The sequence below is a fragment of the Phalacrocorax aristotelis genome, chromosome 2, assembly GCF_949628215.1.
Source record: "Phalacrocorax aristotelis chromosome 2, bGulAri2.1, whole genome shotgun sequence".
In the NCBI taxonomy this organism is placed as follows: Eukaryota; Metazoa; Chordata; class Aves; order Suliformes; family Phalacrocoracidae; genus Phalacrocorax; species Phalacrocorax aristotelis.
The window spans coordinates 120,928,167-120,943,451 of NC_134277.1; the positions used below are offsets into that span (position 1 = coordinate 120,928,167).

General features: G+C 39.1%; 1 protein-coding gene across 1 annotated transcript in view; it reads left to right on the plus strand.

Annotated features, from left to right (window-relative positions):
* Positions 1 to 15,285, plus strand: part of ASXL3 (ASXL transcriptional regulator 3) — a 132,285-nt gene that overhangs the window by 14,379 nt on the left and 102,621 nt on the right. The window contains exons 2-3 of the mRNA XM_075084955.1: positions 10,203 to 10,285; positions 10,635 to 10,637. Of these exons, the coding sequence (XP_074941056.1) occupies positions 10,203 to 10,285; positions 10,635 to 10,637 (86 nt within the window). The remainder of the gene's footprint in view (positions 1 to 10,202; positions 10,286 to 10,634; positions 10,638 to 15,285) is intronic.

A 15,285-nucleotide genomic window follows, 5' to 3' on the forward strand; every position in this document is an offset into this window, starting at 1 on the left:
GCTCAGAATAATGCCTTCAAGCAGGGTCAGGAATTTGGAGCATCCACAGCAGTTGCAGATTGTCCTGAACATTTTCAGGTTCTCCCCTGATGGGGAAGACATATTCTGTATTTTGGTTTGAGATCTGATTACAAACTGTTGGTTTAACAGTCAGCATTTTGTCTCCTTACGATTGAAGTCACAATTCACCTTTCTTCTTTACAAGCTTGAGGTCCTATTGAATTTGTTTACCTATGCCAGTGATTGCTCCTATTGGTTTAAACCTCTAAGGGAAATCAGCATCCAGCAGGTAGACAGTTGTACTGATGAGGACCCATTGATTTTTCTCCCCTATCCACTTACCATCAGTAAGAAATGTCCTCAGCTTTTGTGATATTTCTTCCCTGCCATAATGTTGCTCTGTTACCTGGCTGGTCTCACTGTCAGGGCTGGTCTCAGTTACTGATCACATTATATGTGGATGTGATTAACAGCCTGATAAAAAAGTTTAAGCCAATTCTTGAGAAGCCTAGATAAAGAAAACGCTTTGTGGTGAGAGCTTTTTAATAATATGTTCTATTTAATGGAAACCAATGGTAAAGAATTGCTGTCTTTAACAGAAGAAACTTTTATATCGAGGATTAAAGTTTACCTAGCTTGGCATGATTTAGCATTATCCAGGAAAGGAAAATTTAAGAAAATACAGACAATTCTTGTTCCATTTTGGGGGAAAAATAATCCTTCCCTCTTTAACAGAACTTTTGCTTACCATGGTTTTTTTTTTTACCACAATATTATCTGAATTATTTTCTTGTGTACGAAGGAGTGGGGAACATGTAAACAAAACATTCTGTGTGCATTTCTCCAAAGTGATAGGCTTTTGAGAGACTATCAACTTAAATTTAGGATGGTCAGATTATCTTACAAAGTCCCTGGGAAGAAGTGAGCATGTAACTTTTCTCAAAACTTGAGGAAAGCTGCTCCTTCCATCCTGAGTTTTGTTTATGTGCTTATATATGGAAACAAACACAGATACAGAGCCATTATATGTTCTTTCTAATCCCTCTGTATTGTGACAAATGTTCCTTAGTAATAGTTGTTAAATAGCATATTTTTCAAACCTTTAAACAGATGATGCCAAATATCACTATAAACCACCACCAGTATGGACTTCAGTTCTGCAATAAATGGTGTGTTTAACAGGACAAGTGTGGGTGGACTTAGGTGGTGAGATGGGGGAAAGGACTATGTGGAAAGACTGGTAAGAAGGACTGAACAAATAAATGACACAAAATGGGTATGAGTTAGTGAACTGCAAAATGTTCTCCTATTTTTGAAAATCTTAGATGAGTAATTGTCAACTGTGCCATCTGTAAGTAATGTGGGCTTCCAAACTTGTGGCAATTAAAACTGCCTAGCATCCCACTCCAGCACTGTATTTTATTCTGTGTACAAGTCAGCACTGAAGACTAATCTGTTATGACATTAATCGTCTCATGAGGAGAGACAGAATAAATCACAGTAGCCCTTCCTCTCTTCACTCATGAAGATAAATGCCATAACACGATGGCTGATCTTTGTTATGACACTAACCATTATATATTTAACAGAGATAGCAAAATCCCACTGACAGCTAACAAAAGAATTCTCTTTACACATTCTATGAGAAGGCTGTATTTCTTTAGTTCAAAAACATGACTTATCATACCTGCTCTCAGAGCAATTTAAGCAGTAGATCTGGATTGTACCAGTGAACTCTGCTCTGTGCACAATGATGTGATGATTCAGATTAATGAAAACTGATGTGAAATAATTGGACAAGCTTTGGAAGGAATAAACTGCATAAACCCAAGGACTCTTTAAGTCTCTACTCTTTTGTACGGTCCATTCTGACAAGAAAGAATAACTCTCCTATTTAAAACAAACAGGCAAGCAACACCAACCCCCAACAAAAAACATCCCAAACCAACAAACCAACACCAAACCCAAAGCTTTCATCGTTTTTCATTTTGTGGAGACCTCGGTTTTCCATTTTGCCTCTAGAGATTAAACAGGTAAGCTCAAGGAACTGAAAGTGTTTTTTTGTTGTGTCTATGATTGCAAGGGACTTTTAATTTTCCAGTTTTATCAAGTGCTGTACACCTCTTGGGAATTTCTTTGAATTTCTTTCCAGGTTTTCCATGTGTTAGACACATTCTGGTCTTTCTTTCTGGGATAAAATTACTAAGAAAGATTCTTAGTGATTTTCTGCATCTCTAGTTGCGTATTAATTCGAAGGGGGTGATGCTGTGTATCATCCTGTGAGTGAGGAACAGAGCAAACAACTGAGTTGTGAAGTTTATGGCCTTCTCTTGTGAGGTTAAGAGGATCAACATGACTTATATTGGCTTTTCACCTAAGCATCAGAATGTGCTGTAAATTTCATGAGGTAATTTCATGCCATCTATCTGACAGAATTAAAATGGAAGTATAGTTTTTACAGCTTTATGTTTGCTGTCATTAACCATATTTTAGTAACATGGATAGGAGTGCTTTTTGGTTGGTTAAATATGTTCATGCCACATCAGTGGTGTCAATGTCAGCTGCAGCATGAAACTTCTCTTACCCTTTTAGTCGGTGAGTTTTACCTGAGTGAAATACTTAAAATGCCTGAAACTAATATGTAAGTATTCAGGTAGAGTGCATAGTTTAAAATATTTTATTTGTGTTCTGCTATCCTTTTCCCCCCTTCCCCCCTTTTCTTTTTTTTTTTTTGTTTTCTTTTTTGCCTTCTGGAAATCTTAGGTCTGTATCTTTAGGACACTGTCTAACAAGATAAGCTCTGATAGTAAAGCGATGGCAAGAAAACCGGCATAACTGTCACCTCCTGTTAAATTTGGTACATTTAGAGAGTAGCCAGTAGGAATTTTATTTCTCACATTAGAAGTAAACCTTACACATTACATTTGCCTGAGGAAATTAAGCAATGAAGGCTTTTAAAACAAACACGTACTCATTCTGTTGATTTTTCTGGGAAGTTTTACTCTTCATATTTTACTATGCTGAAACATAAATTATACAGCAAACCTTTCAGTGCCTCAAAAAAAACCCCAAACAGACCTGTATCAGTTTTCAGTAGAGAAAACAGAATACATGGAAGCGAATATGTTTTGGGGTTTGGTGCTTCTTAGTATTTTTTTTCCTCATTCCTTTAGTAATGATGAATGTATCCACACTGGTGGTAGTTCTTCCCTCTGTTATCTGTAATATAAAGGCAGCTGACATGGCACTCACATCCGTTCCACTCTGTTAGTTCCAGTCACCTAAGCATGGCCTCTCTTCATTTTTACAGGGGTAGGTAGGTGCCAACGGGGAATTTTTATCCCTGCTGGAATTAGAGGCATTTCAGGACTGTGGCCTGTGTGATCACCGAATGAGTGCAGATTTCAGTAATGTTTTTGGGTGGCAGAGCTGTGTTTTGCTTCTGGCCCCTTCTCTGGAATAATCCTTCATAGTTGTAAACAGCTTTGACCCACGTTTTTCAGCTGGGTGCACTGATAGAGAAATGGAAACTTCTACTCTGAACTAAATACGCAGAGAATATGGTCTACAAGCCACAGGAGGTTCATGATACAATTTGACCTGTCAGCACTGAAGAGCTGCAGCTTGCTGCTAACTAGCTATTCAATAGTGACTACCCAGGCAGCACTTGTGTACCAGTGTGTGGGTTTTGGGGAACCCATGGCAATGAACTGCATCTGCATGGGTGTGCTAATGTTTCAGGAAGTAGAGGACAAAGGAATATGCTGTGGGAGTGTACTGTGGTAAGGACAAGAGAAGAAAGGTATTTCAGTAGGGATGCAGAAAGGTGGGAGATACAGAAGTTAGGGGTATTGCAACACATCAAAAGATGAGAATATCACTTTGAGAGTAGCAAAAGGCCAGGCAGAGTGAAAGGCAATGGGGTGTTGTGGTAGAAAGCAAAAGAGGTATGGCTTGCATGGCTGAGAGAAGGCTGGGGGCTGGACTGCACTGTGAGAATTGAGCAGTCGTTCTGAGAATCTGGATGCTCTATCACTTGAACTGCAGTCATCGCTAGTAATCCTGCTGCTAATAATGGAACCCATACTGGGGTAGCAAGTTTGACATCCTGCTCTCTAGGGTATGTATCTTTGATCCTGATCTTATGGAAACCTGATGGGATTCTGTGTGCTCGCTGGGTTCATCCTGTCACAGTCACCAAGGACTGTTTATGGATCTTTGCTGACAAAGCCTTTAAGTTAAAGTTCCGGGTTGCTAGGGTAGGCCGATTGCATTAATAAAGAGAGAAATACGAAGGTTTCCTTTTGTTTGGGTCAGACCAGATCAGTAAGTTATAATAAGTTAGTTGTTTATGGTAGAAAACTTTACCATATGTTTTCTGGTGTGATATATGAGGCCACTAGCAATGGCAAGATGTCATTGCTGCTAGAGCTTGTGCCTTTTAAAGGAAGAACACACCAGTATGCTTAATTTTAACTGAATTGTAATCCAGTTTCTTTTGAATTCAAAATGTCAAGTGTACAGTTTATCTGGAATTTCCAAAGCACTGTTGCCTCCTTTCTATCAGTTTAAAATATGATGACATTATAAACAAATTTAAAACAAAACAATAAAAGGGTCCAGACATCTCAGAACAAGCTTCAAACCAGCCAAAGCAATGGAATGAACAAATGAATCATTCAGCTTCTTTCTTGCTCTTTCCTTTGATTTGGTATTTTAGGAGATGATAATGCCTTATGTATCTGGTGGGTTAGCAAAGCTAGGCGATTTCAGTCCAACTTGCAAACAAATTCTGTAGTAGAAATTCTCCTGCAGGAAACACTCCCCAGTTGTTCCCTGTAGTTCATGCTAAAGGAACTGTGAAGTGCTTTTGACTGAAAGAGGGCTGGGAAAAAATGTTTTCTGGGTGTACTTTAAACCATTTGAGCTCTGCAGGTCACTAGTGTTGCCTCTGAATCTAAGAAAAGTGTGGACTTGCAATCATGCATATAACTGATGTTAAAAAGTAATTTAACGTATTTCAGCAGGTTTAGGTATTTTTAGGTGTTGCTTTCTTGTTCATGTTACATCTTTGTTCCTTTCCTTCCTTGATTTTACTTCTCTTTCTTATCTGTAGTGATGCGTGGGTTACAGAGACAAATTCATAGTGTGGAGCATACCATGAAAGACATCCTAGGAGATGCACCTTCTTCTACTCAGATTTTGTAACTTCCTTGTTGTAACTGCAACTGCTCAAAGACAAAAATCCTGCCAGGAGAATTATTACTCCTGTTTCAGCCTCTTTTAATATTTTAGTATTTGGTAACTACTTTTTCCCTTTCTCTTTAATCACCGTCTGCAATAGCTCCATGAATATGTTTGAGAACTTATGTTAAGATAGATCGTGGTGTGTCTTCCCTTCTTATTTTCGTCCCTCTTTCCTCTTTTTCATGTATCATATACCCTTCCTCCTTGCTGATCTGGCTGTTTTCCCTCTTCATCCCTCTTTATGCACTTTCTTTCTTCCCCCACTCTACTCTACCGTACCCTCCTCTCCTAACAATTTACCCATCTTGCTTCACACAAAGGGCTTTGAACTTTTACCAGGCTGCTGATAATTCCCCAATGACTAAAGCCATTAATCAGAAATGAATACAAAAGATTTGAGTGGGGCATTTCCCACAATGGAAGTCAGTCCTCCTGTTAACCTCACACAAGCAGCTGGAAAAGACAATGCTGGATTTTTTCCAGGGTGCTGTTCTTGTACCCTGTTTGGGACTCCATCTTTCAATTCATTAATTTAGTAATGGGTGGCTAGAAAATACCATATATTTTTTCCTTAGGAGAAGGAAAGTTATTTTTCTGTTCTTTCATTCACCCTGCTGTCTTTCGGCAGTAAAGATTGTCCATTGTGCAGTTCAGAGTTCAGCCTGACTTGTATTTTAGTTGTTGAGTGGGAACACTGGCAATAACTGTACTGTTCCTCTTTATCCTCCTGAATTATTTAAATAATGTTCTGAAGAGAATTGCTTCAGTTTGTGAGTAGTGGCTCAGCGTATAGTTTGACCAAGCAGATGTGATTAAACGATCCTGATTTTTGTCAGCTATCTGACCTTCAGATCCCTGCAGGCAGCTTCCAGAAATGGAAGAGGCTCTGGCTGGTTCCAGCTAACTGTACTTTGGCTGCACGATCTGCATCAACAAGCCCACTAGAATGATCTGCCTGCTGCTTCTGGACCACAGCACAGTATCAGACCATGCTTGGTTCTTGTTTAGAAGAATCATTTTCTGTCAGCATAATAACTGATAGCTGCAGGAGTAGTGGCTGCTTCTCTGGTAAAGCTTCCCACTTTCTGCAGGAATGTTTATGGATGGCAAGAAGGCCGACTTTCTAGTTTTGCCTTTCTTCATGCTGTCCCTCTGCTCGTGTTCCCTCTAGTGGCTGAAATGCAAACGATTGAGCAGATCTGATACAGGTAGGTACTCACAAGCAGCTCTTTATATAAAGTAAACTAATCATTCCATCAGTTATATAGAGGTTTTCTTCTGATTTTGTAGGCGAGCTGAGCATTCAGGATTTCTCTCTTATGCAAAGCTGAGAGTCTTGACTCTGCTTTAGAGTTTTATTGTTAACAGTTCACTGGAAAGTCTTTTCCCCATTGTGGCAACTGATTTTTTTTGAGCTGTTGTCGATGCACAGAAGGTGATAGATGCCATGGTGAGTTCTCCTTGTCTTGTATAACTGACATGACTTTTCCAATTAAACTGGGAGTGTGTATGTTTGTGGCATCTGTGTAATTATTGAATGTATCTGAAGCTGTGGGTTGATACATGTAGGTGATACAAACAACAATTTGCCAGGCTGCTACCACTTGCTGAAAGGCTTGAATTCCACTGTGCTTTGTAGGATCTTTGAGCTATTAACCAGGGTTTGAATGAACACCAAGTATGTGTTCAGTGCAATGACTACTTCTGTTCTCTTCCAGATTGTCCTGATGGGTATCAAATTATTTGTCCCAGTTATTTAGTGGTTGTCCCTTTTTTAAGGCTGTGGTTGAATGGCAGGAATAAATAGAGCATATTTGATCCTCTGTGATAGAAGCTGCGGTCACTGCAAACCATTCTTCTGCCATTGTCCTTCTTACAATCATACTCTTCATGACAGTACTTCGGCATGTTTTAATTTCAGCATTAGTAGTCACTGCCCATGTACGATAGGAGTGTTGGTGGATGGAGTAGGAGGAAGGAGAAAGATACTTAAAACAGATAAAGGCTTCCTCCCCTGATGTGTACTACTTTTTCTGACCAAGAAGTCTATGACTTAACTATGCTACTGCATTTTAGTATTTTATTTGCCTTAAGGCACAGTTAGTAATTCAGTTTGAATTGCTAATATTATTTTCAAAAGTCTTAGAAATGCAAAAGGGGTTGTGGGCTTTCAGCAGTGTTAATGGTGAGATACAGAAACAAGAGACGCTAGTGCAATTATCAGTTCAGTGTATTCATTAGCTCACAGACTCTTAAATAATAGTCTGATGCTTTTTTCATAACTGGGGGAAGAAAATGAGATTATCATTAAAATGTTTTTACAAGTAATTATTTTTGATAAATGGATAAGTTAAAACTGGGAGGGGGGACGACAGCATGCTGGGAGGTGTAGAAAAAAACATCCTTACTAAGGTTCTCTGCTAAATTAATCTTAGTTCTGATAAAGAATTCTTAATCAGGTACGCAGTAATAGGGTTTCAATTTAAGCAGTATTTGAATTGGAGAATTAATGCTTTTCAGTTAGGGTATGAGCCGTTCTTTAAATAGCATGCTTTAAAGGGTTTAAAGGGTTAGATGAACAGAATTAAATTCATGGGGTATAAGGACTACAGCCCACGCTACATGTCCGGCGTTAAACAAGTCCACAAAACAGGCAATTGTTTGCTCCGGCACGTTCAGCCCATCTAACATATTCTGCATTTCAGTTTGTCATTATACCCAGAATGTGTTCACTTCATACTGTGATATTTGAAATCTGCCTTGTGGGTTTGATTAAACTTCCTGTAGTGGTGTTATGCATCCGGCTTGTTCGTTTCATTGTTGTTTGGTGAAGATGTTCTTCTGTATCCTCATGTCTGGCCATTGTTTCCACAACCAGTTCAGTGCAGCTTCCTCAGCAGAGACTGCTCTTCCTTCTCCCATTGTCCAGAACAGGGTGACTTCTGATGTTTGCGTAGCTTTATTGTTTCCTTCCCATTATTGTCAAACTCTACATGGTAATACTTGGCACTTTTACTGACTTTATAGAATAGGATGTGATGTCGTAGAGAAGGGGACAGGGCTACCCAAATTTTCTCAATTGCAGGGAGGAGCTGCCCAGGTGTGCTGAGGGGCCTGTACTCAGGAAGAGAAACAGGGAATCCTCCACAGTGAGTAACCCCACTTTCAAGTGCACAGTTTCCTTCATAGCCGTGTCCAGTACAGTGTAGTTTCCTCTTTTGTCCTTTCCAGTTTGCCCTCTGGAATGTTCGAATGTTCCCAGATCAGTTATCTTCCCTTATTTTGGTGTATTCTCATTTTACCTTGTCCTTTGTCTTCTTTCTGAAGGTTAAAGTTTCCATTTTTGTCTCTTCACACCATTAATCTTTTCTCATCCTATTCGTAATCTTTATACGCATTGTCATTTTTCCAATGTGTCATTGTGGTTCTGTCACTAATACATCATACCATTTCTCTTCCCTTGCTGTGCAATGGCCCTTTTCCCAGCCCTGTGCAGTTCCTTCTGTCCTTCCTCATTGCCCTACTCTTTCCTACCCGCTCTTCTTTCTCCTTTCAAATCACCTTTCGGTTTTCCTTTCCTGACGGGTCCCTTTTGAATCTTGCCTGTTGATGTACGTGAGATAAGCTCAGTTCAGCTCCCAGACCTTTCTAGTGCAGCCCCTCACTTCTGCATTTTCCTTTGTGGAACTGAAAGATAAAGGATACAAAGCTTGTCTGTAACAAAGAACCGAAGGATTTGGTAAACTGGCTGCGAAAGGGGAGAACAGGCAGTGAATCAGAACTATAAAATGGCAGGAGAAAGGCTGAGCTGATCAAGTTGTAGTGAGTAGGGAGGCTTTGGCTTTAGGTGAGCTGCTTGAATTACAGCCCTGGCTAGCACCCTTCACAGTTTGGTGACTTGCATGATACAATGTGGTGGTGTCTCTTATTCCTAGTGGGCAGGTATTGACAGAGTAGTAGCTACTTTCACAATTGCCGTAATTTGGTAACTGCTAGAGGATCGGATGAATTTGGAGACCAAACCCATTTCTTATCTACCCAGGGCAGAAATGCAAGTTCTGGCTGAGACATGTTGGCAAGATGCTCTGGGAAGCTTGATTGCCATGCCTTTTCTGCCTGTGCTGCGCCTTTTACTGCTGATTGAAAGGTTCCATTTTCCAGGGCTGTCAGTCTGGCACTTTACATGAGCAAAAGAGTGGCTGTTTGTTTAACAATTTAAAACTGATGGGGACAAAAAGGAAGTGGAAAACCAGAAGAATCTGCACAAGATGGTTGTATCTGGAAAGAGGAGTGGGTTACTTTGGGCTCAATTGGAAAAAGCAAAGGAGTGGAAAACCGAGCTGAACTAGAAAAATATACTGCACTCTGTCATGTAGCATTTTGTGTACTGTGACTGTTCTGACTAGTTCATTTTTCATAGCTTTTAGAAACAAAACAGCATTTTAAAATTGAAATCAATCTGTGTCAATTCTCACACTAGCTCCTGTTCTACAGATGGAAGGTTTTAGCCAATTTTATTCCTGAGGTCATGACAAAACCTAAGTGTAGAATATTCAAGTGATCTCAAATAGTTCTAAAGTAGTAAAAATCAAAAAAGAAGACTAGCCGTCTCTTTGTCTCTTTTTGTTTTGTTTCGGGTCGTCCCCCCCACCTGAAAGGAACTCCATTGCTGTGTCATAAAATTAGTTGCATATTTCAACTCTTATTTGGAACCTGGTAAGAATTTTTCCCAGGCAGGTGTAGTAGATGATGCACAAGAGCAGCAAGTAAATCTTAGTCTTGCTGCAGTTACCTGGATTGTATCTGGCCTTCCAAAAGATAGAGGCCTCCAGCCTCAACACTACCGTTCCCTGCCTTTTACAAATGACTACATAAAAACTGCATGATCACATAACCTTTCAGATTCACAAGACAGCTGTGTCTTGTCACTTACACATTTTAAAATTTCTTTTCAGGCATTGGAAAAGTATCCCAACTCACCAATGACTGCAAAACAAATACTGGAAGTCATTCAGAAAGAAGGATTAAAAGAAACAAGGTCAGTGTTTATATGTTATGTATTTTTGCTCTCTCTTTGAAAACTGTCTAGGAATGGTATATAATCTTTACAAAACAAAGTGCTGGTTAATGGCTGAATTGATTTCCAGTACCAAAGTAGGAAATACAGCTGATGGGTTTTGTTTGTTTGTTTGTTCAAGGCTTTTAAAATGGTTAGTGACTGTCTTAACTTTGTACCTTCCCAAAGGAGTCTGTGACCAGCTCCAGTCCAGTGGCCTTTCTTTAAAAAGACTCTGTGATCTGCTCTGACAGCCCAGTGCTACATCTCATTTTTGCTTAAGGACCGAAGATTTGACAACTGGGTTGCCTCTGCTACCATGTGCATGGAGAAAGTGTGAGATGGAGCTATACTCACTCCTTCTCTCGCTTGGGTTTGTGGTCTGGCACTTAAATCACTGTTACAACATGCTGATGTTGACTGTGATAACGGGGTTTATGCTGACAAAGAATTGGGAATGGAAGGAGAGGGGTGTCTGGACACTGGGAGCTAGTCTCTGTGGCTGCAGAGGCTGGATATTGAGTTGCTTAATAACAGCGTATTTTGGATGTAGATTTCAGCTATAATAATTAAGCTGTTAGGGGATAGGTGGGCTGTTTTCCATTGGCTGCTGGTTCAGATGGGCATACAGCTTCTTGATCCTCAAAGGTGAATGACTACATGGTAGGTGTTCTAGTGACATGCAGATGGAAACTTGGGCAGGAAGTAAAATAAGTTAAGAAAAAACTCCTTAGTTGTTTTCGGGTCTCCTACAAGATGAAGTTTCCTCTTCTACAAATGTTATTGTAAAAATTTTCTATTCTAATAAATTGTTTTAATACTTGTTGCTGTCTCAAAGCAAAGGGAGACATCCGCTTTTATTTTAATTATATTATTTTCATGTGGAACCTAAAATCTAGAAGAGAACTTCAAAGCCCATGTAGAAGAGTAGTAACACATTATGTCTGTTACTTCTGAATTTATTCTGGTGATGAATTCTTTCTGGTGATCAATAATGGGATATATCTTCCTAAGAAACACAACGCTCCGTGTGGTCATTTGCCCTGCATAACCATGCACTGCTTTGTTGGTAGCCTTATAACACGCTTATAATAGCTGTATTTTGGTAAAATTGCAAAAGAGATGGTATGCAAGACAAAGTTGAATTTACCATCTTTTACAGATATAAAGTGCTTTAGTTCCTGTCAAGAAATTGCTTCAAGTATATTTGGCAATGCTGCCAAGGAAACAAGGTTTTCGTCAAAACTTTCGAAAATGAATGTCCAAATGTGTCTTACGCTGCAAGGATTTGCATGCAACAACAAAAAAAGCAAGAAAGCTCAACTTTGAGTATCTGTTTTTATTAAGATATTGTTTCTCACAGCAGTGAATAGATTGCTTTCTTCTTATTATGTCTTATGATAGGAAACAACTGCATGGGGGAAGGCTCGCATGTCTGATAATGGCATTTCTTTGTAATTTTAAAAATTCTTGTTTCCATGAACAGTGCGTGAATAAAATTTTGTGTGCAAAACCTATGGAAGGGAGCGATGGCAGCATTTTTACGATTTAAATATAGAAAATGTGGAAGCCCTTTTTAATTGCTGCAGAATGAATAAGAGAAAGATTCCTTTAAAGAGGTTCAAAGCTAGATCTTCTTTCGTATCTTTAGTTACTAAGAAACAGAATTGCAGGGAAGTAGGAAGGAAATTCAGATTAATTCTGATTTGTATTCATGGTATGGTATGTGCAGGTATTTGTGAATGTGTAGTAGATTGCAGGATGCCGTATGTGGTCATGAGTATCTAGATAACTGAGAAGGATAAAATTCAATGTTCTTATTCCTTGCTTGAAACATTGTACTAGTTATAGGCTAGGTCATCCTAAACTGATTAGCCTAAAAATTCTAAAGTCTGCAATTGTAAAAAACAAAAATATTGATTTTCTATTGATTTTTTAAAAAAAAAAGTTTTTGGATTCTCATTTAACTGCTGATTTCATGTAAAAGTTGTGTTTCTGCTGCATTCTAATATTGATTAGGCACAGACCTGTAAAGTTATCTGAGTGTCTAACTCTTAATAGGAGCCAATAAGGTATTTGACTTCATTCACACATTTGTTGATTGGGCCTCAGTGTAAGTAAAGTTTTGTTTTCACAGTCCTGGAATTTAGAGTCTCCCATTTACTTTATCCAGCTCTGCAATTTCTTTTCAGTACCTTTCTACCAGTATGGTACCTTTGCCATTAGTAAAGATGATCTTTCCTAGTCTCTATGCTGCAGCTAGCTAAGATGAGCAATGGATGTAAATTTATGATGTGCAGTCACCTTGTCATAAGCAGTAGAATGGCAACAGCATATTTTATTCTGTGTTGATTTGTATATTCTTCAAGTCTGAACTTGTACCAGCAATGTCTTACTACTTTAAAACACTTTACTTAGTCCTTTACGCTGATTATCATTGTCAGTAGAACCTTAGCAATCCTAAATGAAGTTCTTAAAAAATTCTTATCTCTACTGTTCCATTTATAGATGAATGAGATTAATTGGCTGAGTCATTTTTCAAATATATTGCAGCATTAATTAATCTAAAGCTTTTTGCTGTGGTAGTAAATCTGAATGAATAACGTATGATTTTAAGCAATCTCATTGTCATTATGTGTAATCTTTAAAAAGACACTGCCAGACTATTCAGCCTCTTCTTTTCTTTGTTTGCAATAACAACATCAAGTTGCACATTTATTTTTTATTACTCAAATAATTAAATACAATAGGAGGAAAATTCCAAAGTTACAAAGCACATATCTGATAAAAATTAAAATGAAAACTTACCGACATGTCCTGTGAGAGGTTATATACCTATCCAGTTTCCTGTATCTTGGGGGACGTGCAGCTCAGTTCTTAGTTTATATATTTCCTGTTATGATGGTTGGCTGTAAAAAGGTCAGCAGGCAGGCAGTTCTGCTACCTAGAAGGAGTCAAAACTTTTAAGGCAAACCCTCTTGGGATGTAGAAAATACATGGTTTTCTTCTGGGGGTGGAGGGAGGGAGGAGGGAGAAGTATTTATTTTACCTATATGCTTGTGCTGGTAGTGAACCGATTCAGGCCAACAGTCCTGGACATGGAAATCTCTTTACAAAGAAGATAGACAGCAGCTTGCTCCAGTGCACAGTGCTCTGGATTTTCCTTCCTAGCATCCACTGTCCCGTTCTTTTGAAAACATTTCCCTGTCCTATTGTAAATTTCTAGACTCGCAATGAGCTGGTTATGCATCCTAGCATGAGATTTTGCTGAGTTTGCTAGTGTGACGTAGACTGCTAGTCAGATTGTGATCCACTCTAGCCTCAGTGCTCCTTTTGCCCTATGCAGCTGCCTTGCTGGTTGTTCTCCATCTTGTGTTTCTGCTGTTACTTATTCCTATTAAGCTCCAGAATTCCCCTTACTGAATTGTATTCAGGTCTTCTGCAGACGGTTTCTCAAATTTAAGATTGCTTTAACATGTAGCCTGATCTTTCAGCACACATGCAGTCCTTGAAAGGTTTAGTGTCATCTGCTTATTAGAACTGGTTTCTTTTTGCAGCATTATATTTCTTTTCTTTGCATGTGAAAGTCCAATGAGAAACAATGCCCAAAGAGTCATTAAGTTGGGCTATAAGATACCTACTGCTGCTTCTCTAATGACAGGGTCTGCTACTATGTCATAAAGAATATCTTGATAGATGTGAAGTAACTCGTTCTTGACAGTCTATGTATTACTCTACTCAACTTCTTATCTGCTAAAGACTTCCAAATAATTTTTATTCCATATTTTGGGGGAATTGAAATTCAGTTGCGGCATCTCTACTTCCTTGGCCCTACCTTTCTTAATTTATTTAAAGTTAGTTGCTAGATGTTTTCCATTCTTCTGGAATCACTACTGTCCTCTACAAATTCTCAGAAATGACTGTTGATAATTCTGAGACCGGTCTAATCAGCTCTAAATACCTTATGGTGAATTGCAATAGATTTAACTGATTTGAGAACATCTAATTTATTTAATTATCTAATCAATTTTTTCTGTGTTTGTTCCTGGAGTTGGGTTTACTAGCTGTCTAATCATAGACTCCTTTCTAATTAGGTATCAACAAAGAAAAAGCAATAGCACTCCTGTGCTTTTGGTGTGAGTGCTCAGTGCCACCCCTTCGTGGAAGAGCAAGCCAGTTTCCTATCTGTTGGTGTTTAACCCCAGTCAGCAACTAAGCACCACACAGCCGCTTGCTCACTCCATGCCCCAGTGGCTGGAGGAGGGACTTGGAAGAGTAGAAATAAGAAAACTCATGGGTTGAGAAAAAGACAGTCTAATAATTGAAATAAAATAAAATGCTACTACTAATAATAATGATAATAAATTGTAATGAAGAGAGAGGAATAAAACTCAGGAAAACAAGCGATGCAACTGCTCACTGCCCGACGACCGACGCCCAGCCTGTCCCTGAGCAGCCATCACTGCCCCTGGGCCAATTCCCCCCAGTTTATATACTGAACATGACGTCATGCAGTATGGAATATCCCTTTGGCCAGTTGGGGTCAGCTGTCCTGGCTGTGCTCCTTCCCAACTTCTTGTGCACCTCTCCATTGGCAGAGTGTAGGAAGCTGAAAAGTCCTTGACTTAGTATAAACACTGCTTAGCAACAACTAAAACATCAGGGTGTTAGCAACGTTATTCTCATGCTAAATCCAAAACACAGCACTGTACCAGCTACAGTGAAGAAAATTAACTCTCTCCCAGCCAAAACCAGGACATTACAGAAATGTCTTTGTGCATGGGGGGTGGTGAGTTTGCTGAAGTTTAACTTCCTGAAGCCCATTTTCTTCTTTTTGAAATCAACCTTTCATGAATGCTCAATGTTTTCAGCTGCTTCTTCCCCACTGGTTCAAGTCAAACCTAGTACTGCCTTCCTTCCTAACTGCTTTTTATATATTCTGTTCAAGGATTTTTCTTCCTAATACAATCCCAAGAACATGC